Below are 25,023 nucleotides of genomic sequence, written 5' to 3' on the forward strand. Positions count from 1 at the left end.
GAGAGAGAGAGAGAAAGAGAGAGAGAGAGAGAAAGGGGTGGGGAGCGAGAGAGAGAGAGAAAGGGGTGGGGAGAGAGAGAGAGAGAAAGGGGAGAGAGAGAGAAAGGGGTGGGGAGCGAGAGAGAGAGAGAAAGGGGTGGGGAGCGAGAGAGAGAGAGAAAGGGGTGGGGAGCGAGAGAGAGAGAGAAAGGGGTGGGGAGAGAGAGAGAGAGAGAGAAAGGGGTGGGGAGCGAGAGAGAGAGAGAGAAAGGGGTGGGGAGCGAGAGAGAGAGAGAGAGAAAGGGGTGGGGAGCGAGAGAGAGAGAGAAAGGGGTGGGGAGCGAGAGAGAGAGAGAGAAAGGGGTGGGGAGCGAGAGAGAGAGAGAAAGGGGTGGGGTGCGAGAGAGAGAGAGAAAGAGAGAGAGAGAGAGAAAGGGGTGGGGAGCGAGAGAGAGAGAGAAAGGGGTGGGGAGAGAGAGAGAGAGAAAGGGGAGAGAGAGAGAAAGGGGTGGGGAGCGAGAGAGAGAGAGAGAAAGGGGTGGGGAGCGAGAGAGAGAGAGAGAAAGGGGTGGGGAGCGAGAGAGTGAGAGAAAGGGGTGGGGAGCGAGAGAGAGAGAGAGAAAGGGGTGGGGAGCGAGAGAGAGACAGAAAGGGGTGGGGAGCGAGAGAGAGACAGAAAGGGGTGGGGAGCGAGAGAGAGAGAGAAAGGGGTGGGGAGCGAGAGAGAGAGAGAAAGGGGGTGGGGAGCGAGAGAGAGAGAGAAAGGGGTGGGGAGCGAGAGAGAGAGAGAAGGGGTGGGGAGCGAGAGAGAGAGAGAGAAAGGGGTGGGGAGCGAGAGAGAGAGAGAAAGGGGTGGGGAGCGAGAGAGAGAGAGAAAGGGGTGGGGAGCGAGAGAGAGAGAGAAAGGGGTGGGGAGCGAGAGAGAGAGAGAGAAAGGGGTGGGGAGCGAGAGAGAGAAGAGAAAGGGGTGGGGAGCGAGAGAGAGAGAGAAAGGGGTGGGGAGCGAGAGAGAGAGAGAAAGGGGTGGGGAGCGAGAGAGAGAGAGAAAGGGGTGGGGAGCGAGAGAGAGAGAGAAAGGGGTGGGGAGCGAGAGAGAGAGAGAAAGGGGTGGGGAGCGAGAGAGAGAGAGAGAAAGGGGTGGGGAGCGAGAGAGAGAGAGAAAGGGGTGGGGAGCGAGAGAGAGAGAGAAAGGGGTGGGGAGCGAGAGAGAGAGAGAAGGGGTGGGGAGCGAGAGAGAGAGAGAAAGGGGTGGGGAGCGAGAGAGAGAGAGAAAGGGGTGGGGAGCGAGAGAGAGAGAGAGAAGGGGTGGGGAGCGAGAGAGAGAGAGAAAGGGGTGGGGAGCGAGAGAGAGAGAGAGAGAAAGGGGTGGGGAGCGAGAGAGAGAGAGAGAGAAAGGGGTGGGGAGCGAGAGAGAGAGAGAAAGGGGTGGGGAGCGAGAGAGAGAGAGAGAAAGGGGTGGGGAGCGAGAGAGAGAGAGAGGAGAGAGAGAGAGAGAGAGAAAGGGGTGGGGAGCGAGAGAGAGAGAGAGAGAAAGGGGTGGGGAGCGAGAGAGAGAGAGAGAGAAAGGGGTGGGGAGAGAGAGAGAGAGAGAAAGGGGTGGGGAGCGAGAGAGAGAGAGAAAGGGGTGGGGAGCGAGAGAGAGAGAAAGGGGTGGGGAGCGAGAGAGAGAGAGAGAGAAAGGGGTGGGGAGCGAGAGAGAGAGAGAGAGAAAGGGGTGGGGAGCGAGAGAGAGAGAGAGAGAAAGGGGTGGGGAGCGAGAGAGAGAGAGAAAGGGGTGGGGAGCGAGAGAGAGAGAGAGAAAGGGGTGGGGAGCGAGAGAGAGAGAGAAAGGGGTGGGGAGCGAGAGAGAGAGAGAAAGGGGTGGGGAGCGAGAGAGAGAGAGAAAGGGGGTGGGGAGCGAGAGAGAGAGAGAGAGGGGTGGGGAGCGAGAGAGAGAGAAAGGGGTGGGGAGCGAGAGAGAGAGAGAAAGGGGTGGGGAGCGAGAGAGAGAGAGAGAAAGGGGTGGGGAGCGAGAGAGAGAGAGAAAGGGGTGGGGAGAGAGAGAGAGAGAGAAAGGGGTGGGGAGCGAGAGAGAGAGAGAAAGGGGTGGGGAGCGAGAGAGAGAGAGAAAGGGGTGGGGAGCGAGAGAGAGAGAGAAAGGGGTGGGGAGCGAGAGAGAGAGAGAAAGGGGTGGGGAGCGAGAGAGAGAGAGAGAGAGAAAGGGGTGGGGAGCGAGAGAGAGAGAGAAAGGGGTGGGGAGCGAGAGAGAGAGAGAGAGAGAAGGGGTGGGGAGCGAGAGAGAGACAAAGGGGTGGGGAGCGAGAGAGAGAGAGAGAAAGGGGTGGGGAGCGAGAGAGAGAGAGAGAGAGAAAGGGGTGGGGAGCGAGAGAGAGAGAGAAGGGGTGGGGAGCGAGAGAGAGAGAGAAAGGGGTGGGGAGCGAGAGAGAGAGAGAAAGGGGTGGGGAGCGAGAGAGAGAGAGAGAGGGGTGGGGAGCGAGAGAGAGAGAGAGAGGGGTGGGGAGCGAGAGAGAGAGAGAAAGGGGTGGGGAGCGAGAGGGAGAGAGAAAGGGGTGGGGAGCGAGAGAGAGAGAGAAAGGGGTGGGGAGCGAGAGAGAGAGAGAAAGGGGTGGGGAGCGAGAGAGAGAGAGAGGAGGGGTGGGGAGCGAGAGAGAGAGAGAGGGGTGGGGAGCGAGAGAGAGAGAGAGAGGGGTGGGGAGCGAGAGAGAGAGAGAAAGGGGTGGGGAGCGAGAGAGAGAGAGAGAGGGGTGGGGAGCGAGAGAGAGAGAGAGAGGGGTGGGGAGCGAGAGAGAGAGAAAGGGGTGGGGAGCGAGAGAGAGAGAAAGGGGTGGGGAGCGAGAGAGAGAGAGAAAGGGGTGGGGAGCGAGAGAGAGAGAGAGAGGGGTGGGGAGCGAGAGAGAGAGAGAAAGGGGTGGGGAGCGAGAGAGAGAGAGAGGGGTGGGGAGCGAGAGAGAGAGAAAGGGGTGGGGAGCGAGAGAGAGAGAGAAAGGGGTGGGGAGCGAGAGAGAGAGAGAGAAAGGGGTGGGGAGCGAGAGAGAGAGAGAGAAGGGGTGGGGAGCGAGAGAGAGAGAGAGGGGTGGGGAGCGAGAGAGAGAGAAAGGGGTGGGGAGCGAGAGAGAGAGAGAAAGGGGTGGGGAGCGAGAGAGAGAGAGAAAGGGGTGGGGAGCGAGAGAGAGAGAGAGAAAGGGGTGGGGAGCGAGAGAGAGAGAGTGAAAGGGGTGGGGAGCGAGAGAGAGAGAGAGGGGTGGGGAGCGAGAGAGAGAGAAAGGGGTGGGGAGCGAGAGAGAGAGAGAGGGGTGGGGAGCGAGAGAGAGAGAGAGAGAGGGGTGGGGAGCGAGAGAGAGAGAGAGAGGGGTGGGGAGCGAGAGAGAGAGAGAAAGGGGTGGGGAGCGAGAGAGAGAGAGAGAGGGGTGGGGAGCGAGAGAGAGAGAGAAAGGGGTGGGGAGCGAGAGAGAGAGAAAGGGGTGGGGAGCGAGAGAGAGAGAAAGGGGTGGGGAGCGAGAGAGAGAGAGAAAGGGGTGGGGAGCGAGAGAGAGAGAAAGGGGTGGGGAGCGAGAGAGAGAGAGAGAAGGGGTGGGGAGCGAGAGAGAGAGAGAGAAAGGGGTGGGGAGCGAGAGAGAGAGAGAGAAAGGGGTGGGGAGCGAGAGAGAGAGAGAGAAAGGGGTGGGGAGCGAGAGAGAGAGAAAGGGGTGGGGAGCGAGAGAGAGAGAGAGAGGGGTGGGGAGCGAGAGAGAGAGAGAGAAAGGGGTGGGGAGCGAGAGAGAGAGAGAGAAAGGGGTGGGGAGCGAGAGAGAGAGAGAAAGGGGTGGGAGACGAGAGAGAGAGAGAAAGGGGTGGGGAGCGAGAGAGAGAGAGAAGGGGTGGGGAGAGAGAGAGAGAGAAAGGGGTGGGGAGCGAGAGAGAGAGAGAAAGGGGTGGGGAGCGAGAGAGAGAGAAAGGGGTGGGGAGAGAGAGAGAGAGAGAAAGAAAGGGGTGGGGAGCGAGAGAGAGAGAGAAAGGGGTGGGGAGCGAGAGAGAGAGAGAAAGGGGTGGGGAGCGAGAGAGAGAGAGAAAGGGGTGGGGAGCGAGAGAGAGAGAGAAAGGGGTGGGGAGCGAGAGAGAGAGAGAGAAAGGGGTGGGGAGCGAGAGAGAGAGAGAGAGGGGTGGGGAGCGAGAGAGAGAGAAAGGGGTGGGAGCGAGAGAGAGAGAAAGGGGTGGGGAGCGAGAGAGAGAGAGAGAGAGAGAAAGGGGTGGGGAGCGAGAGAGAGAGAAAGGGGTGGGGAGCGAGAGAGAGAGAAAGGGGTGGGGAGCGAGAGAGAGAGAGAAAGGGGTGGGGAGCGAGAGAGAGAGAAAGGGGTGGGGAGCGAGAGAGAGAGAGAAAGGGGTGGGGAGCGAGAGAGAGAGAAAGGGGTGGGGAGCGAGAGAGAGAGAGAGAGAGAGAGAGAGAGAGAGAAAGGGGTGGGGAGCGAGAGAGAGAGAGAGAGAGAAAGGGGTGGGGAGCGAGAGAGAGAGAGAGAGAAAGGGGTGGGGAGCGAGAGAGAGAGAGAGAGAAAGGGGTGGGGAGCGAGAGAGAGAGAGAAAGGGGTGGGGAGCGAGAGAGAGAGAGAAAGGGGTGGGGAGCGAGAGAGAGAGAGAGAAAGGGGTGGGGAGCGAGAGAGAGAGAGAGAGAGAGAGAGAGAAAGGGGTGGGGAGCGAGAGAGAGAGAGAGAAAGGGGTGGGGAGCGAGAGAGAGAGAGAAAGGGGTGGGGAGCGAGAGAGAGAGAGAAAGGGGTGGGGAGCGAGAGAGAGAGAGAAAGGGGTGGGGAGCGAGAGAGAGAGAGAAAGGGGTGGGGAGCGAGAGAGAGAGAGAGAGAAAGGGGTGGGGAGCGAGAGAGAGAGAGAAAGGGGTGGGGAGCGAGAGAGAGAGAGAGAGAAAGGGGTGGGGAGCGAGAGAGAGAGAGAAAGGGGTGGGGAGCGAGAGAGAGAGAAAGGGGTGGGGAGCGAGAGAGAGAGAGAGAGGGGTGGGGAGCGAGAGAGAGAGAAAGGGGTGGGGAGCGAGAGAGAGAGAGAAAGGGGTGGGGAGCGAGAGAGAGAGAGAAAGGGGTGGGGAGCGAGAGAGAGAGAGAAAGAGGGTGGGGAGCGAGAGAGAGAGAGAAAGGGGTGGGGAGCGAGAGAGAGAGAGAAAGAGGTGGGGAGCGAGAGAGAGAGAGAAAGGGGTGGGGAGCGAGAGAGAGAGAGAGAAAGGGGTGGGGAGCGAGAGAGAGAGAGAAAGGGGTGGGGAGCGAGAGAGAGAGAGAGAGAGAGAGAGAGAGAAAGGGGTGGGGAGCGAGAGAGAGAGAGAAAGGGGTGGGGAGCGAGAGAGAGAGAGAAAGGGGTGGGGAGCGAGAGAGAGAGAGAGAAAGGGGTGGGGAGCGAGAGAGAGAGAGAGAGAGAAAGGGTGGGGAGCGAGAGAGAGAGAGAAAGGGGTGGGGAGCGAGAGAGAGAGAAAGAAAGGGGTGGGGAGCGAGAGAGAGAGAGAGAGAAGGGGTGGGGAGCGAGAGAGAGAGAGAAAGGGGTGGGGAGCGAGAGAGAGAGAAGAAAGGGGTGGGGAGCGAGAGAGAGAGAGAGAGAAAGGGGTGGGGAGCGAGAGAGAGAGAGAGAAAGGGGTGGGGAGCGAGAGAGAGAGAGAGAAAGGGGTGGGGAGCGAGAGAGAGAGAGAGAAAGGGGTGGGGAGCGAGAGAGAGAGAGAGAAAGGGGTGGGGAGCGAGAGAGAGAGAGAGAGAGAGAAAGGGGTGGGGAGCGAGAGAGAGAGAGAAAGGGGTGGGGAGCTAGAGAGAGAGAGAAAGGGGTGGGGAGCGAGAGAGAGAGAGAAAGGGTGGGGAGCGAGAGAGAGAGAGAGAAAGGGGTGGGGAGCGAGAGAGAGAGAGAAAGGGGTGGGGAGCGAGAGAGAGAGAGAAAGGGGTGGGGAGCGAGAGAGAGAGAGAAAGGGGTGGGGAGCGAGAGAGAGAGAGAGAGGGGTGGGGAGCGAGAGAGAGAGAGAGAAAGGGGTGGGGAGCGAGAGAGAGAGAGAAAGGGGTGGGGAGCGAGAGAGAGAGAGAAAGGGGTGGGGAGCGAGAGAGAGAGAGAAAGGGGTGGGGAGCGAGAGAGAGAGAGAGAAAGGGGTGGGGAGCGAGAGAGAGAGAGAAAGGGGTGGGGAGCGAGAGAGAGAGAGAAAGGGGTGGGGAGCGAGAGAGAGAGAGAGAAAGGGGTGGGGAGCGAGAGAGAGAGAGAGAAAGGGGTGGGAGCGAGAGAGAGAGAGAGAGAGAGAGAAAGGGGTGGGGAGCGAGAGAGAGAGAGAAAGGGGTGGGGAGCGAGAGAGAGAGAGAAAGGGGTGGGGAGCGAGAGAGAGAGAGAGAAAGGGGTGGGGAGCGAGAGAGAGAGAGAGAAAGGGGTGGGGAGCGAGAGAGAGAGAGAAAGGGGTGGGGAGCGAGAGAGAGAGAGAGAGAGAGGGGTGGGGAGCGAGAGAGAGAGAGAGAGGGGTGGGGAGCGAGAGAGAGAGAGAAAGGGGTGGGGAGCGAGAGAGAGAGAGAAAGGGGTGGGGAGCGAGAGAGAGAGAGAAAGGGGTGGGGAGCGAGAGAGAGAGAGAGAAAGGGGTGGGGAGCGAGAGAGAGAGAGAGAAAGGGTGGGGAGCGAGAGAGAAAGGGGTGGGGAGAGAGAGAGAGAGAAAGGGGTGGGGAGAGAGAGAGAGAGAGAAAGGGGTGGGGAGCGAGAGAGAGAGAAAGGGTGGGGAGCGAGAGAGAGAGAGAGAGAGAAAGGGTGGGGAGCGAGAGAGAGAGAAAGGGGTGGGGAGAGAGAGAGAGAGAAAGGGGTGGGGAGAGAGAGAGAGAGAGAGAAAGGGGTGGGGAGCGAGAGAGAGAGAGAAAGGGGTGGGGAGCGAGAGAGAGAGAGAGAGAGAGAAAGGGGTGGGGAGAGAGAGAGAGAGAAAGGGGTGGGGAGCGAGAGAGAGAGAGAAAGGGGTGGGGAGCGAGAGAGTGAGAGAAAGGGGTGGGGAGCGAGAGAGAGAGAGAGAAAGGGGTGGGGAGCGAGAGAGAGAGAGAGAAAGGGGTGGGGAGAGAGAGAGAGAGAAAGGGGTGGGGAGCGAGAGAGAGAGAAAGGGGTGGGGAGCGAGAGAGAGAGAAAGGGGTGGGGAGCGAGAGAGAGAGAGAGAGAGAGAAAGGGGTGGGGAGCGAGAGAGAGAGAGAGAGAGAGAAAGGGGTGGGGAGCGAGAGAGAGAGAAAGGGGTGGGGAGCGAGAGAGAGAGAAAGGGGTGGGGAGCGAGAGAGAGAGAAAGGGGTGGGGAGCGAGAGAGAGAGAGAAAGAGAGAGAGAGAGAGAGAGAAAGGGGTGGGGAGCGAGAGAGAGAGAAAGGGGTGGGGAGCGAGAGAGAGAGAGAAAGGGGTGGGGAGCGAGAGAGAGAGAGAAAGGGGTGGGGAGCGAGAGAGAGAGAGAAAGGGGTGGGGAGCGAGAGAGAGAGAGAGAAAGGGGTGGGGAGCGAGAGAGAGAGAGAGAAAGGGGTGGGGAGCGAGAGAGAGAGAGAGAGAGAGAAAGGGGTGGGGAGCGAGAGAGAGAGAGAGAAAGGGGTGGGGAGCGAGAGAGAGAGAAAGGGGTGGGGAGCGAGAGAGAGAGAGAGAAAGGGGTGGGGAGCGAGAGAGAGAGAGAGAAAGGGGTGGGGAGCGAGAGAGAGAGAGAGAGAGAGAAAGGGTGGGGAGCGAGAGAGAGAGAGAGAGAAAGGGGTGGGGAGCGAGAGAGAGAGAAAGGGGTGGGGAGCGAGAGAGAGAGAGAAAGAGAGAGAGAGGGGAGAGAGAGAGAGAGGGAGGGGAGAGAGAGAGGGGAGAGAGAGAGAGGGAGGGGAGAGAGAGAGGGGAGAGAGAGAGAGAGAAAGAAAGGGGTGGGGAGCGACAGAGAGAAAGGGGTAGGAGAGAGAGAGAGAGAGAGAGGGAGGGGAGAGAGAGAGAGAGAGGAGAGAGAGAGAGAGAGAGGAGAGAGAGAGAGGGAGAGAGAGAGAGGGGAGAGAGAGAGAGGGGAGAGAGAGAGACGGAGAGAGAGGGGGGAGAGAGAGAGAGGGGAGAGGGGAGAGGGAGAGAGAGGGGGGAGAGAGAGAGAGGGGAGAGAGAGAGAGAGAGAGAGAGAGAGAGGTGGGGAGAGAGAGAGAAAGAGAAAGGAGTGGGGAGCGAGAGAGAGAGAGCGAGAAAGGAGTGGGGAGCGAGAGAGAGAGGGAGAGAAAGGGGTGGGGAGAGAGAGAGAGAAACAGGTGGGGGAGAGAGAGAGTGAAAGAGGTGGAGGAGAGAGAGAGAGAGAGAGGGAGAGAAAGAAAGAGGTGGAGGAGAGAGAGAGAGAGAGAGAGAGATGGAGGAGAGAGAGAGAGAGAGAAAGAGATGGAGGAGAGAGAGAGAGAGAGAAAGAGATGGAGGAGAGAGAGAGAGAGAAAGAGATGGAGGAGAGAGAGAGAGAGAGAGAGAGAGAGAGAGAGAGAGAATGGGGTGGGGAGAGAGAGAGAGAGAGAGAAAGAAAGCGATGTTGGGGGAGAGAGAGAGAAAAAGGGATGTTGGGGGAGAGAGAGAGATAGATGGATAGATAGATAGATAGATAAAGGGGTGGGAAGAGAGGCAGCGAGAGAAAGGGGTGGGGGAGTGGCCACAGGGTAGACGGGATGGCTTGGAGATGTTAATCATCCATGTACAGCGAGATTCTGTGACCCACCCTGGCCATCGTGGAACTGTGACTATCTGGATCGGTTCAGACTTGCAAGGGCTCAAATCATTCGGCCAAATAGAGGTCACAGCAGGTAACCCTGACGTATCCATCTTGAAACACCAAAGCTAACAAAAGAAAACAAGACGACTTGCATTTATACAGCGCCTTTCACGACCTCAGGACATCCCAAAGCTCTTTACAGTCAATGATGTCATTTTGACGTGTCGTCACTGTTTTAATGTAGGAAACACAGCAGCCAATCAGCACACAGCAAGGTCCCACAAACAGCAATGTTGACAGTTGAAATTTGTTTCTAAAACTGCCATCAATATCCAGAAGAATGGAAAAATTCCAAATCATTGAGGTCCAGAACTTGCACAACTTCTCAGTGTGGACTCGAGGATTTGTAGAGACATCATGAATAGGATATGTTAATTTTCCATCCACAGCGGGAGATTTATATTACCTGTATAAACTCCCCGAGGCCCAGCTCACCAGATCTCCTGACAAAAGCCACAATGTCAAAAGTGGTTATGGCGGCTACTTGGTCCAGCCATCTTAGCAGTTGTTTTTGTTCTTCAGGCAGATTCATTCACTTTTAAGATCTAAAACTTTGTACTGGATTTGCTGCTGTAACTATGATCTCGCCAACTCGAACCTGGAGAAGCTCTTACATCTGCCTTTACCCCAAACGTCGTCTCAACACATAGATGCTCTCAATCCTACTCGGACGTTGGAAGTCACAAAGGGTCATAACTGTCGATGTGACTTAACTAAGATCGATCTTGGCAAAAATAGGGTAATGCAGAGTTAAAATATTATGCAAACTTTGTAAAACGCCTCATCATATTGATGGGGGATAGGTCACCAATCACTTTGCCCAAAACTTATTCCTCCACCAACGCTGATTCTTGTACTTCTTTTTAATATATTCAAGGTTGCTCATATTTAGTGAGTCACATCCCAGAGCACCTTAGGGTGCTACGTAATGGAAGAGCATCACTGAGATTTCCACTCAGTATGTGGGTGGTCATTAAACAAATTAAGAGTTCAGTTACATGATAAGTAAATGGGGGCATTGGAATCTTAAGTCTAAAAGAAATTGTACAAGCAATTTCCATTGCATTTAAATACCGTAGATTAAAATGTGCCACTGATCATAAATTAGAAAGTTAACTAATTTTTTTTTTTAAATGGCCTGCTTATTGCAACAAGGTCTGCCTGACATGCCTGAGTACTGTTTGAGATAAACATGGACACAACATGCGTTAGATTTTCACCTTTGGCGTCCCGTCCAATTTTCCTTTTAAAGGATAAATCAGGCAGCTGATCCGCTACAGCCCGTGTCCCGCCACCACCGATTGTTAAATTCTACCCCAACGTGTCAATAACCACCGAGCTAAGTGGAAAATCCCCTCAATACGCCGCCTCTGCTGTGGAGGTGGCAAACAGTGGACTCCACACTTCGGTCTATATCTAATTGTGTGTATAAGTCCCTAATGATGCTGCTGCCCAGTCCATCTTATCACATTACGTCATTCAGCCAAATCCTTTGCCTTCCCCTTGATCCACTGCCAACTTTTCCCAGACAGCAATACCAACAACTGTCCTGGTGATTCTCACATAACGTACCAACTGCACATCATTTTTCTGATCATAATCAACCCCCATCACTTTTCTCTCTTCTTGGGCTGGTGCAGGGACAATGTCATTATCGCTCTAACAATCTTTTTCACCATCTGGTGCGACAATCCCTCTTTAACTGAAAGGAGGAGAACGCAATACGCAAAAGGATGTACCATCAGGAGGTCCCAGAACTACTAATTTCACGAGATGTGCGCAGCAGCTCTGCGAACCAGCTTACATTATCGGGGGGAAAAAAAAAGACATCTGATAAGTGACCAGAAACTGGATTAGACAATTTCATAAAGGCAAGACTCAGAATGCATGCAGGAACTAGAACTCATAGTGGCCAAAGAAAACAGGAGAAAAAAAAATCTAGTGAGGGATGGAACGTAGGATGTGGGAAGGGAGGAAATAAGGCGACTTACAGTATGTCTGTTTTAGCAAAACATTTTAAAAAGGTTCTCCTGTTTTCTTTGGATGCTGTGGTGCCCCTCTGAGTTCCAGTTCCTGCATGCATACCTGTGTCAGTTCTCCTTTGAACAACTGAGCAATTTAAGTGGTATGTGCAGGATATGCAAGGGAGAATTTATCTTTCTTCCTTACTACTTGACCTCCCCAAGCCCTTCAGATGCTTCTCGCTAGATGGTGATCTCAGAAGGTAAGAGGCCCGGGAATTTAACTTGTACCTTTCAACAGCCAGGCAATGAAACAAATCTAACATGAATCCCACACTCTGATTGAAAATGGACCCCCGAGACCAGAAAGGAGCTGTAACAGCGACCCTGGCTCAGTTTGCCCATATTTTCTGCAGAACCCTGGAAAACAGAAGCGGAAACAGAGGAAAGCCATCATTAGGCTTCTCTAACAGAGAAAAAACAGTTGTACTTGAAGGCTACTGCTCATCATTCTTGAACGGCCTTCAGTTGCTCCATTTTTTTTGTGGCTTGTTTCCAGAGTGATTTGATTTGCCAGAAAACAAACGCAGTTTGGGCTGAGAAGGCCATTTATTGGGCTTGGTGCCAGTGAAGGACTTTCTGACAGAATGCTCAGGATTGGGTTCTCCTGTTTATCGGGAAAACATAACTATCCGATAATAGGTCCATCAGGGTCTGGAAGACCTCGGAGCAAAGCCACAGCATCAGCAGTTTTAGTTAGCCATTAGGTTTCAGACCTGTTTATCTAGGGAATAAAGATTCACCATCACAGTATGAAAGAAAGGCGCAGTTTGCAACCAGCATCTCAAAAAAATCTTTCTGGACCATGCAGCTTAAAAGCTACCATAGAAGCTCAACGAATCTCTACCCTCAGAAAAATAGCTGGGTAACTGCAGAGTTGAGGAACGCCAATGCAGTGATCTTAATGAATCTTGCATCCAGCACAACAGACACTGCCATCAACAATAAATCACACTTAGATGAAGCTTTTAACATAGAAAAAAGTCCCACAGCACTTCACAGGTATAAGGAAAAATGGACGCCAAGCTGAAGAAGAGATTCAAAAGCCTTGGTAAAAGGGTCAAGAGTTTTAAGAAGGGATTTAAAGAAAGTGGGAGATGGTGTAAGGAGGGTTTAAGGAGACAATTCCAGCGAACGGGACCTCTGAAGCACTGCTGCCGATGGTGGGGTGAAGGGAGGGGAGGGGTAGAAAGAAACCACGAGACCGAGTCAGAGGAATGGACAGTTCAGGAGCGATTATGGGTCTGGAGGAGGTTACGATGTGGGAGGAGCGGGGGAAGATATTGTAGGAATTTGAAGACAAGGATTTTAAATTTGAGGCTTTGGAGGATCGGGAACCAACGAAGGCCAATAGGGACTGGGGTGACGGGCAAGCAGGAGGTTTCTGCTACAAGGGTAATGAACAGAGCCTATGGTGCATGGCACTCTCAAGTTTGTACACCTTAACAAGGGATGCAAGCTATTGTCCAAGCCCTTTTCTGTCATGGCCCAAAAGGAAACCAAATGGAGGTGGTTTCGACAGGATGCGAAAAACCACATCAGCCTCTTGGAGCATAATTCTCGAGTGGAAGGATATTAAGCACCGATGCAACTTGGACAATGAGGTGTGCAATAATACTGTGTCATGATCTTTGTGAAGAATGGGGCCAAAGTCAGAAGTTGGTGCAATAAGTGAACAACTTGCATTTACATTGCGCCTTGAACGTCCCAAGGCGCTTCACAGGAGCGTTATCAGACAAGATGTTGGGTCCATTAGGGTGACAGCAATGGCAATTGGAGGTTGCAAAAGCATGCTTTCTATCCCCGAGAAGGATTAAGGCACCAAAATGGTCAAAACAGATCTAAGTTGCTTTGACTAATTCAGTGAAAAGGTAGCCAATGCAACGCACTGAGCACAGTATTAATGCTAAGACAAATATAACGAATGAGGAAGAATGGAACTGTGTCTCATCAACTAGATGACAACAGAAACATTGTCTTAGCTCATCTCCAACTAATAGTGAAAACATTTGTTGTTTTAACAGTCAGTTGATAAAAGGCACCATTGCACACTGCAACAGCACAGTAGCAGTTTATGTCATCAAGGAAATCTTCGGTTTAGAAGGCAATATTAAAAAGGTGTCATCCATCATCATTTACTGGATGACTACTCAAACGTTTGTGGGCAACATTGTAAAATGAACCACAAGGGCGTTTCAGTAATGAAGATGGACAACAAACCTTAACTGTAAGAAGTCTATTCATGCATGCTACTGTAAAAATAGAGAGCGTGGAGAAAGGAAATGCCATTTGGCCAATAACGCACGCTTCTTCCAGCAAATGTTGTAGAATCTGGACCTTCCCCAGCTCAGTGGAGGCATCAATTTGAGTTAGATGCTGAACGAGACAATTAGGTCAGGCAAAGCAGATATTAATCAAATAGCTTTCTCTCAAGACACACTGTTTCTGCTACGCACTCTTGTACTTAACCGGTCAGTTTCTCTGTTTCTACACAATATCTTTCCCACCTTCACTTCCTCACTGGAAACCCACATGGAGGAACCTTTGGCATCTTCCATGCACAGATCTTGTGTTTGTTCACTAGTTTATTTAATCTTTCCCAGTTTTTAAGAATGATCAAAGCAATTATTGTTAAACCCATTTTGTTCTTCATCCCCTCCCCAAAACCTTCCATTCTTCCCTCCACCCCATTTAACTTACTATTCCCCAACTAAGACAGCAGACAGAAGACAGACGCATCCTGATGGCAGGTCTCTGCTGACTTTCCCAAATGGTTAACCCCTCAGCAGGAGCAATTCAACCCTTTTTGATGAGTGCTGCAGATAGCAGAACCACAATCAGGAACTTAACATGTGGCAAATTCCCTGGGCAAACGAATTAACGTATTCACGAGTGTGCCACCAGGTGCCCAAGGTCTGTCACTTCTAACCTCAATAGATTACCACTGAAAGTTGTTTGGCGCTGGAAGAAAAAACATATCTTTGGAAGTACGTATTTTGTAACATCACAATTTGACAGTTCCCACAACATGACACTGAATAGCGTTGCTGTAAAACCAAACGTATATATGTTGCACCTTCCTACATTTCTTTGGCTTACAAACCTGCGGGTGCAACTAACACACCAGCACACTCTCACGATTTTGCCAGCCAGCAAATGGGAAAGCAGTGGGTGCCACTTCAACATCAGTGTAACTAATAAGTTAAATCTTACAGTAACATCCTTTAAACAGAAGTTATTTCTCATGAGTTTAGAAAAAAACCTTGAACTGTAGCATGAGGTGTACAGTCAGCAGTACGGTCGGTAGCTTGTATCGAAAGTAGTCACGGCAGGAATTTTAACGTCAATTTTCTCCTCCCATCTTTTTAACCATTCCCCTCGCCCTGATGTTACCTACAGAGAGATCAAGCAATGGGACCGGCTCTCAGCCCCTCTAGGCGTTCCCCTGGTATCCGAAAGGCTCAAATCCCCTTGGTACTCCAAGTTGACTTTACACACTTATAGCCAGTAACTCTCCGGTTCACCTTTACCTCCCATACAGGCTAGCTGAAGCGGGGGCTGCGACATGTGTGGAACTGAGGATGGAAATCTGGGAATTAAGCGCCCCTACTTGTGATATAGGCGTTTCCACAAATGTAGTTGGTATCCCGAAAAGGCTTCAAATCCCCCTTGGTCTCTTTGACTTTACACCTTATAGCAGTAACTTCCGGTTCACCTTTATATCACCTGCTAGTTACTGCTTGTTAGAATTTAATATTTTGAGAAACTTTTACTGACTCTTATGTTGGTGGTGATGTAATGAGGTACTAAAGCTCCTGAAAAGATGCAGGAAAAAAAAAACAGGTGCAAGAGAGATGAAACAATATTAAATGAGAAAAAGTACTTACAGGCGGTACGTTGCTATTAATCCACGTTGGGTTGGGCTTTATTTCGTCCCACATAATTAATCCCCTTGCCAGAGTCTGAGGAAAGAATCAAAAACATATTATGCATTGCAAAAATAAAATTCAGGAAGATTCTGTGTGATCTGATGATATCTAATACAATCCCATAAATTATTTGTTGCATTATGACAGGTAGAAGGAGCTTTGTTCCAATTTCCTCCCCATCTCTACTATAGGTCTTAAAACCTACCTCTTTGACCAAGTTTTTGGTCACCTGTCCTAATGTCCTGGTGTCAAATTTTGTTTGATGATGCTCCTGTGAAGCGCCTTGGGACATTTTACTGCGTTAAAGACGCTATATAAATGCAAGTTGTCTTTGTAGGCCATTTAGGACTGAGATGAGGAGAAATTTCTTCATCAGACAGTGGTGAATCTTTGGCATTTTCTACCTCAGAGGGCTGTGGAAACTCAGTCATTGAGTACATTCAAAACAGAGATCGATAGATTTCTAGATATTAAAGCCATCAAGGAATACGGGATGGTGCAGGAAAATGGCGTTGAGGTAGAAGATCAGCCATGATCTTGTTGAATGGCGGAGCAGGCTCGAGGGGCCGGATGGTCTACTCCTGCTCCTATTTCTTATGTTCTTATGTTGTTGTAGGTGTGTATAGATTAAGAGAAAACAGTTAGAAGTAACCAGCATGGATTTCAAAAGGGGCGATCGGGCTTGACAAACGCCCTGGTAGCAGACATGGTAGATGGGAGAAATGCAGTGGATGTAGCGTGTATGTAAACTTTAGTAATCTTCCGTGTGGTACCTTGTCTAAGGCTTTGCCAGAGATGATTTAGGAGGATGGAATTAGGGGGAGGACAGCAAAGTGGAATAAACATTAAAAATTAGAAAACAGGGAGTAGGAGTTAAGGGCAGTTTTCAGAGCGGTTGAAAAGGGATAATGGTGTCCCACAGGGTTCAGTTCTGGGGCCACTTCCGTTCACTGTACATATCAGTTATTTGGATATAGGCCCAGAGGAAGTGGTGTGCAAATTTGCAGATGATATCAAAATCGGAGGTATAGTTAATTCTTTACAACACCAAAGGAAGCTGTAAAGACATTGATAAGATGGGTGAATGGACTAGAAAGTGGCAGATGGAATTGTACATTAGCAATTGTAAGTTGAAGCATTTTGGTTTAAAATACTGGCAGTAATTATAATCTGAATGGAAGTAAGCTTGGTGCTGTAGAAGAGCAGTGGGATTTGGGAATATAATATAGGCAGCATCTCAAGTTAACGAGGTGTAAAAAAAAAATGGAATTCTAGGTTTCTTTCTCAAGAGGTAGGGAATATGAAAGCTAAGATCTCAGTTACAGTACTGTGTGCAGTTTTGGGCTCCGCACTATGGGAAGGATATTGAAGCTTTAGAGAGAGTACAACACAGATGCTGCCCGGTACGAGGAGATATAAATATGAAGAAAGACGTGAAAAATTGAGGCTTCTTTCGCTATAGCGACGCAGATCACGGGGCAATATGATAGAAGTATGTAACATTATAAAAGGTTGGGACAAGATAGATAGAAGCAGTCTGTTTACAGTAGTTGAGGGGTCTGGAACGAGGGGCCATAGATGCAAGATTAAGAACAGAGAGCAGGGGAGCCTTCTTTAGATAGTAGCTAGGCTGTGGAATTCAATTCTAAGGTTAACGGCTGAGGAGGGAAAGTATGTCAACATTCAAGATCATATTGGATAGGCAGAGAAGGAAAAGGGGATGAAGGCATATGGAAACAGGGTGGATAAGCATGATTAGGACCATTTGCCCACGTTGAGGGGAAATATCGATACGGGCTGGTTGGGCTGAATGGCCTTGATTCGGTGTTGTAACTTCTACGTGTGGTTCAGTACCACATGGAGCAGTGCAAGTGGGGACTGGCAGCAGCATCGAGGCACAGGCTGGAGAGTGGTGGTGGGGAGGGGAGGAAGAGGCAGTAACACAGGGACTCAGGCCAGCTGGCAGACGGATGTGTGGGAAGACAGAGTGCATTAAGACCCATTCTGCTGGAGTGGGCGGGGGGATTGTCTTGATTGGCATCGACTCCAGCAAGTTGGGAGGAGCCACTGCACTGCTGCCACCCTCTACGAGTATTGGTCAAAACATTAAACTCAAGTGACAAAGGTACAGCCTTCGTGAAATATTCCAATGAATAATCTAGCAAATTACAATCCATGTTTCTGTAAGACATTGGTGCTTTTTCACTGTGGTACCTCGATGAACAGATCTGCTTATTTGTAACATTAACTTCATACAACAAGTTACAACAGTCATAAACGCCATTTCTGCAACACAAAATAGCACATCTCATAGAAACAACAGCAAAAGGCCTGTGCTATCACTTCAACTAGAGCTATCTACTCATATCCCATTCCTTTTATATCTTCCCTTTTTAGATACTTATCCAGTTCCATTTTAAATGTTGTAGTCTCTCTCAATTGCGACTTGTGGTAAAGCATTCCACGTTTCTTCTCAACAACAACGACAACTTGCATTTATATAGCGCCTTTAACATGGTAAAACGTCCCAAGGCGCTTCACAGGAGCGCCCAAATCCACCCCAATCCTTCCTGTGATAATTCTGAGTCTATGCCTCCTTGTAACTGATTTGTGAATCAGCACTAGCAATTTTTCACTACCCTCTCAAAACCACTCATTTTGAAAACCTCTATTAGACTGCCCGTTAACCCTCTCTGTTCCAGTGAAAAAAGCCCCAATTTTTCAAGTCTATGATTTATAACTTCTCATTCTTAGTATTCAAGTGAATCTCCACTGCGCTCATTCCTTGGCTTTCACATCCTTCCTATAATGGGATGTCCAGAGCTGTATGCAATTCTCCAACTGTGGCCTATGTCTTGTACAAATTTAAGTAACTTCTTTGCTTTTGTATTCAATACCTTTTACACAAAGAGCTCCATGTGTGTTTTGAACGCCCTTTTGTACCTGCACTCCCACCTTTAAAAATCTATAGGCTAGATTTTCCACCTGTTCAGTCAATGGACAAATAATCCAGCTCCGTGTACCTGCATCTCTCTGTTCCTCTGTTCTGTTACGAATCTTACCATTTAGCGCACTCTTCCCTTCACTATTCCTTGCCACAAAGTGCACCACTTCTCTGCATTGAACTGTCGTCGTCCATTCTGCAAACCTGTTAACATCCTCTTGCATTCTCCCTCACATTTTACCGTGCCCCTGATGATTTGGTATCATCAGCAAATTCAATAACATTCCGTATGTGCCCATGTCCGAATCATTTACATAATTGGACAACATGAGAGGTCCCAGCACAGGCCCATGGGTCACACAAATACATCCTGCCAATCCAAAACACATCCATTTATCCCCACTCTTTGCTTTCTGTCCCCTAGCTATCTCTCTATCCATGCAGGTAAATTCTCTTTAATACCATGTGCTTTAACCTTTACACAATGTTCTTGTGTAGCATCTTATCAAACGCCTTCTGAAAATCCACATGCAGCCTCCACGGCCCTTTATATGTGTTTCACGTATTTCTACTGAACACGTGGCTTGCTCTCATGCTTTTGATTTCAATCCAACAAATGAGAGCACTGCTCTAATTATGTTCAGACAAAGAAGGTCATCACAGAATTTGCTTCATGTTGTTTTTTTTTCAATCTTATTACCTACCCGCATTAAAAGAAATTCTGGCTTCACGAAGTCCAACAAATACTGAGTGTCTGGGGCTCGTAGCCAGTCTGCTATAGATCTAAGTAATGTAGAAGGAGGGTTGTAAGTAATAATGTAGTAATAAGGGTTGGTTATACTACTGTACATCTCACAAAAACAATTGAAAGCAACATTTTTCAAATATGTGAAAAGGAGGGAGAAGGTAAATTAAGAATTTTCATACTACATTTTCAAAGGGGCTTGCGACTTCCTGAAGATGCCCCTTGCCTCGGCAATATTTTGAAGATGCTCCTCAGTTAGGCACCTTTCTGAAGATGCTCCTAGTCTAGGCTTATCAGCACAAGTGTAAATTTTGAAGACCTCCCTCAAGGTCATGGTTAGCATAGTTTGCTTTGTCGTCACTTATCTTTTTTACTTAACCATTCATTCTGTCACACACAGGCCTCATAGCAGCAGTTCAGTGTAACACACTGACGTCTCTTGCGACGTGTAGCTATGTTTCGAGCAGTTTATTACTTCAAGCACTGTATATTTGTCCTTCTGCTCCTCCAGGTGCTCAAGAGGAGGAACTGGCCCAGTCAATTATATAATCTCAATCCAGTACCTCATACAATCCAGCATCACCTATTCCTACAGTGGCAAGCATTAACAGAGATATATCAACTCCAGGCAGATCGGTTAGTGAGCATTTGATGAAGCACCGAGCGCAAGTGAGGAAGAAAAAGGGAATTGGAGAAGATGCAACCTGCTGACCCAAGGCCTCAGTCAGTTGCTGTGACCCAGGGATTCAGACCTCACAGGGCCAGCTTACAAACGTTCTTAAATAGCATAACTTGAGCACTTCATGGAGTAATACAAGCCACACAGCTTGTACAACTTGGAGGCATGCAACCCACATCTGTGCAGTGCTGCATGACCGTCTGACTGAGCTGCAGACTATCGAGGAAAGCTGGGAACTCCAGGATCCTACGCAGCAGACCACCCTCCCCCCTACCCCCAAACTTTGCTTAGGTGCTAATCTTGGGCTTTACTTCTCTCAGGAATGGCTGGATTGGTGCAATGGAGACCTTCAGCCCTTTTTTTAAAAAAAAAACCTTGGAAATTCCATCACAGACGCTTTACATTCCAGGTTCACTTTAGCTTTTGCCTGTTAAGTAAGTTTCTGTTGGAAGGGCAATTTAAATTAAAAGGAATTCCAGTCTGAGGGCTTTAGCTGATAACAAGTTACTGCACAGACGTAGAACAAGCAGGGACAGTCTTTGCTGATAAGAGATTCAGCAAGGCAACAGACTTTGTTAGCTCCAGCCTTGAAAAGGCACCTGCCATAGATCTGGAAAATTAGGGAATGTAGTCAAGTTATGGGAGTTATTCTTGTTAAAACTAAAGTCCAGCTAACTGTCGAGGTAGTACTTTGAAACATGTGACTAATTAGATAGCACTTTCAAAGAGCCCGCACAGGCACAATGGGCCGAATGGCCTCCTTCTATGCTGTATGATTCTATGATTAATGATCATGTGATAATTGATTACTCAGTTCTGCTTTTTGTTTTGCAGTGCGATGAGAAGATTTCTTATTCACTTTTACAATTTACCTCGGCAATAACGAGGTTACTCTGAAATAATCAGCTTTGTATTTTTTTTAAAAACGTCACTCGATGGAGCTGTGGTTAATTACTGTACAGTAACTACTTTGAAGGAGAAATAATGAAAATGAAGATCCCCCCACAACCGTCCAAGCAATACCTGCTTAGCTGGAGTATTTTACCTCTCTTGTACCATACCTGTTGTTCGTTTTCAGATAAAGTAAGGCCAAAGCCAGTGTAGCTCCAGGACATGTAACGTCCACATTCACAGTGTCCCCTTCCTGTCAGAGCAGAATTGTAATCAGTCTTTAAGAATCATCAATGAAAACAAACCTAGTCCTAATGCAACCGTTTCCCTCTCTAACACTAAATGACAGAACTTTAAAAGGAGAGGAGTAGAGGGACTTAAGGGTTCAGATACCACAATTTTTTTTTAAAAAGAGAGGACAAGCTTTTGAAGCAGTAAAATAAAAACCATATATGATTCTAGTGGTTTTTTTTTTAAGAACAGGTATAGAGTATAAAACCAAAGAGGTAATGCTAAACCTGTACAAATCATTAGCTCATCTGCAGTTAGAATATGAGGCCCAGTTTTGAGCAACTTACTTCAGCAACGTTGTGATGGAGAGGATGCAGAAGGGAGTCAACAAAGATGACCCCAAGAATAATATTCTTCAGTTATGAGGAGAGGCTAGAGAAACTAAGGCTCTTTCCATTAGAACAAAGAAGGTTAAGAGAAGGTCTGACAGGGTTTTTACAGGGTTCTGAGCAGATAAATTGGGGAAACCATTTCCAGTGATCAGCAAGTTGGGAACAAGAAGGCATAAACTTAAGATCATCACCAAAAGAACAAAGGGAGAGGTTAGAAGATATTTACTTATTTATTTACAGAGGTTTCTTAGGACATGGAATGTCCTCTCAGTGGTGAAAATGGAATCCATAAGAGCTTTTAAAAAGGGAAATGGATATATATTTGAAAAAGACAAAAATCAAACAAGATGGGGGAACGGAATAAAATAGATAGCTCTTTCAGAGGGCTGGCACAGGCACGATGGGTTGAAAGGCCTCCTTCTGTGCTGTAAAATTCGATAAGATTTCAATATTCATGAATCTCACATAGAAACTACAGATCCACAACGTAAAACTATCATTTAGGTTTTGTAGCATTTGTTAATATTACACACCACAACAACTGAACAACTAAATAAAAATACGTACCTTGATTTGGTAACTGGGCGATTTGTGCTTTTCTCTGTGGATTCCAGGCTGGGCACGTCTGTGTCCTCCTACCATGTATTGGTATAGCTGGTCTGGGACATTCAGGTCAGACATGCCTATAAGGTTACTCCCATGCTACAAGGAAACCCAGCAAGACAACAGAGTATGTCATGTTATTATTAACACAAAGGGATACAAGTACCACTTTGGAACTTAAAAGCAAGAAATGGGAGGGGGAAAGCTTTCAGCCCATCCGCAGATCATGTACAATCTGCACCATCAAGTACTCTGCTCTACCCGAAGACAAATTCAGCGCGGGTGATCCCTGCTGAAACCCTCATCCATGCCTTAGCTCTAGACCTGACGACTCCAATGCTCTCCTGGCCGGTCTCCCACCTTGCAACCTCTGTAAACTTGAGCTCATCCAAAACTCTGCTGCCCCTATCCTAGCCCACACCAAGTCCCGTTCACCCTTCACCCCTGCGCTCGCTGACCTACATTGGCTCCCAGCCGGGCAATGCGTCGATTTTAAAATTCTCATCCTTGTTTTCAAATCCTTCCATGGCCTTGCCCCTCCCTATCACTGTAACCTCCTCTAGCCATACAACCCTTTGAGATCTCTGTGCTCCTCCAATTCTTGCCTCTTGCGCATCCTCGATTTTCATCACTCCACCATTAGTGGCTGTGCCTTCAGCTGCCTAGGCCCTAAGCTCTGGAGCTCCCTCCCCAAACCTCTCCGCCTCTCTTTTCTCCTTTAAGACGCTCCTTAAAACCTACCTCTTTGACCAAGCTTTTGGTCACCTGTCCTAATATCTCCTTACGTGGCTCGGTGTCAATGATAATGCTCCTGTGAAGCGCCTTGGGACGTTTTACTCAGTTAAAAGTGTTATATTAATGTAACTTGCTGTTGTTGATCCCCAAAGATAATTAAGCAAAACTGCAAAACATTTGTCATCCCCACAATGCAGCCCTGTCTGGCTGCCCTTCTCAGACCCAGAGACCATCATGTCGTGTGCAGTACTTCACTGTCTTGATCTATACCAAGAAGCCTTGGGATGTTTTACTATGTTAAAGGCGCGATATAAATGCAAGTTATTGTTGTATACTTCTATACCAAGATTCAATCCCATTCTCAACCAGGTATTTATCCAACTCCTCTTGGAAGGAATTATCAACAGAGCGTCAGCTCCTTCAGGAGTCTGTTTCACATATCCACTACTCTATTGGGAGAGAAAAAGTTTCCACTCATTAGTCTTACTAGAAGCTGGCCAATTTTGAAACTGTACCCTCTATCTCTACAGCCTCTGTCCAAGTCAGACAGCTTGCTTACCTCTACATCATTTACGCCTCTCAACAATTCAGAGACCTGTGCCCCTTGCTTTTTTTCTCCTGCAATGAAAACAAGTTCAGCTCTGCAAGTCTTTCTTCATAACTTAGAGCTCCGAGTTCTATAATTACTCCTGCCGTTCTTTGAGCTCTTGCCAACGCTTCCGTTTTGAAGGCAGGGTGCCAAAATGTGACCTCAGCATTGGCTTAGAGGATGTTAGGATCTTTGACATGTTGTCAAATGCCCACCAGATCCATGTCAGCATTCGTAGCTTTGTTGACACCAGCTTCATATTGAGTAGATGTGTCCGATGAATAGTCAATAATTGCGCAGAAATCCTTTTGTTTTCCATCTTTGTTAATTTTAGACCTTCATCATGTACATAATTTCTCTTTCAATTATTGCCTTACTTCACATTTACCTAAATTAAAATCCACTTATTAGTCTGATTTGTCCAGACAGCTTTGAGTGTTACAAAGTCCCTGAGCCACAGAGGCTGCCACAACCAGCAAATGTTATATTGTTCAGTACTTTCCTGCTGTTCACCTTTAGTGAATAGGTGAACAGCAGGTGACCCTGAAAAGACCCTGGCAGATTCCACCAGTCACTGCTTCCCAGGTGGAGCTTTCTCCATTTATCACCACCATCTGCTTCCTATTGCCACAACAGGTTTCGGTTCAAACTTTCAAATACTTCCCTTGCGATTGCGAGAATTCTTCTTCTTGCAATAACGGAAGAATTAAAAATACACAGAAGAAAAAAATGAGTGTGGTACATTCAATTATTTGATCCTGATATAAAATTAGCCTATTTGTTGCATCTGGTGTATAGTCCAAAACAACAAAAAAAAACTGCAGTTGCAGTACTGGAAATCTGAAATCAAAAGAGAAAATGGTGGAAACACTTAGCAGGTCAGTCAGCAACTGTAGAGAGAACATTTCAGTTCCGACGTAGGGTCCAGATCTGAAATGCTAATTCACCTGTTCCCTTCGCAGATTCTGCCTGACCTGCTGTGTATTTGATGTACCTCACGTTACCTTGAAAAGGAATCCAGTCCTTCAAAGGCAGAAGCTACACATTAAAGTAAACCAGTGAACCCATCTCAGAATGCAATAATCACCTAACTATGTTCTGTAACCAGGAGAGGAAAATTACAGCTGAAAGTTTAAGTTCATGAGAACTTGGCAGGTTCATCAATGTGAAGCTGCATTACGAAGTTAGTTTGTCAATGACAAGTGTCAGATGGGAAAGGAACCAGGGGAGAAGATGAGGAGATTTTTTTTTAATGCAGCGAGTTGCTATGATCTGGAATGCGCTGCCCGAAAGGGTGGTGGAAGCAGATTCAATAGTAACTTTCAAACGGGAATTGGACATATGCTTGAAAAGAAACAAGTTTGCAGGCCTATGGGGAAAAAGAAGCAGGGAAGGGGGGACTAATTAGATAGCTCTTTCAAAGGGCTGGCACGGGCACGATGGCCTCCTTCTGAGCTGTACCATTCTATGACATGCTGTAAACTTCAGCAAAAGTCAACAAGAGGTCCTGCTCCTGATGTGTGTGTGTGTGTGTGTGTGTGGCGAGGATTGGACTCACTCTGATCTTCCCCAGGACCGTATAGACTGCCAATACCACAGCTTGAAGACGAAAGCATAACTACAGTTTTCAAGTGGTTAAATCCTTTATGTAAAGGATGTTGATAAATAAAACAAAATCACAACCATCTGTCCAGCTGATACTTACCCCAAGACAGACCATGCCAAGGGCCAGACCAGCCGCCAGTGAGTACGACTCCCGATCGGTACAGTTCTCCATCTCAGGTCCTGGAGGGCGACCTAAGCCAAAGAAACAGAATTTGTTGACTTGTAAGTAATTCTCAAATGAAATCATTTTTTAAAAAAAAAGATAAAATCTGCCACCAGAATAGTCAACTAAACAAGAGATGGATTCAACCTTTTCAAATTTTGTTTTATTTAAGAAAATGCTGACCAAAAGTCATCACCCTGAAACATTAACTCTACCTTCCTCTCTCAGCAGACTCTGGCTGACCTGCTTAGCGTTGCCAGCATTTTTTGATTTTTATTTCAGATTTCCAGCATCTGCAGCATTTTGCTATTTATTTAAGTGTTTGGTTTCCAGAAGTACAAGATCGTTATTTTCAATTGTTAAATCATTTACTTCAATAAACACTTGTGAGGTAAAACTTAATGTGCAGCATTGGCAGCTGAGTGTTGGCAGCTACTGCCACTTCAACAAAAGCACCATTTCTACATCATAATCACCCATGACAATCCTTCCACCCCACCCCACCCCCAAAAGATTTCTAAATGATTCCTGAACAGTTTTTACTGTATAGTTTTTGTGTATCTGAATACTCAAGACTTGCCAACTCAAAGATTTCTGAATATCAGCACGATCTTCAGTTGCTTCCAAGTCTTTATTCACAGCGATCGCCCTTCCATGTCGTGCATCCCCTAGACAAGCTCCCTCTTATAAATGGATACGAGAGTCTCCAATTGATACCCACCACCTCAATACAATTAACACTAATTGATACAATCCACCTGGATACAATTAACAATATTGAGCTCATAAACCCTAACGTAAAACCAAGACTG

The 25,023-nt window shown here is 48.3% G+C and overlaps 1 protein-coding gene across 2 annotated transcripts in view; it reads right to left on the bottom strand.

The window, feature by feature from the left end:
- anapc1 (anaphase promoting complex subunit 1) overlaps nt 1-25,023 on the bottom strand; it is a 168,698-nt gene that overhangs the window by 47,553 nt on the left and 96,122 nt on the right. For both annotated transcript variants that reach the window (XM_067985100.1, XM_067985099.1), the window contains exons 30-34: nt 24,149-24,240; nt 21,084-21,218; nt 20,064-20,146; nt 18,283-18,361; nt 14,593-14,667 (exon numbers count right to left, since the gene is read on the bottom strand). In XM_067985100.1, coding sequence (XP_067841201.1) covers nt 14,593-14,667; nt 18,283-18,361; nt 20,064-20,146; nt 21,084-21,218; nt 24,149-24,240 — 464 coding nt within the window. The remainder of the gene's footprint in view (nt 1-14,592; nt 14,668-18,282; nt 18,362-20,063; nt 20,147-21,083; nt 21,219-24,148; nt 24,241-25,023) is intronic.

Source organism: Heptranchias perlo, chromosome 5 (assembly GCF_035084215.1).
Source record: "Heptranchias perlo isolate sHepPer1 chromosome 5, sHepPer1.hap1, whole genome shotgun sequence".
Lineage (NCBI taxonomy): Eukaryota > Metazoa > Chordata > Chondrichthyes > Hexanchiformes > Hexanchidae > Heptranchias > Heptranchias perlo.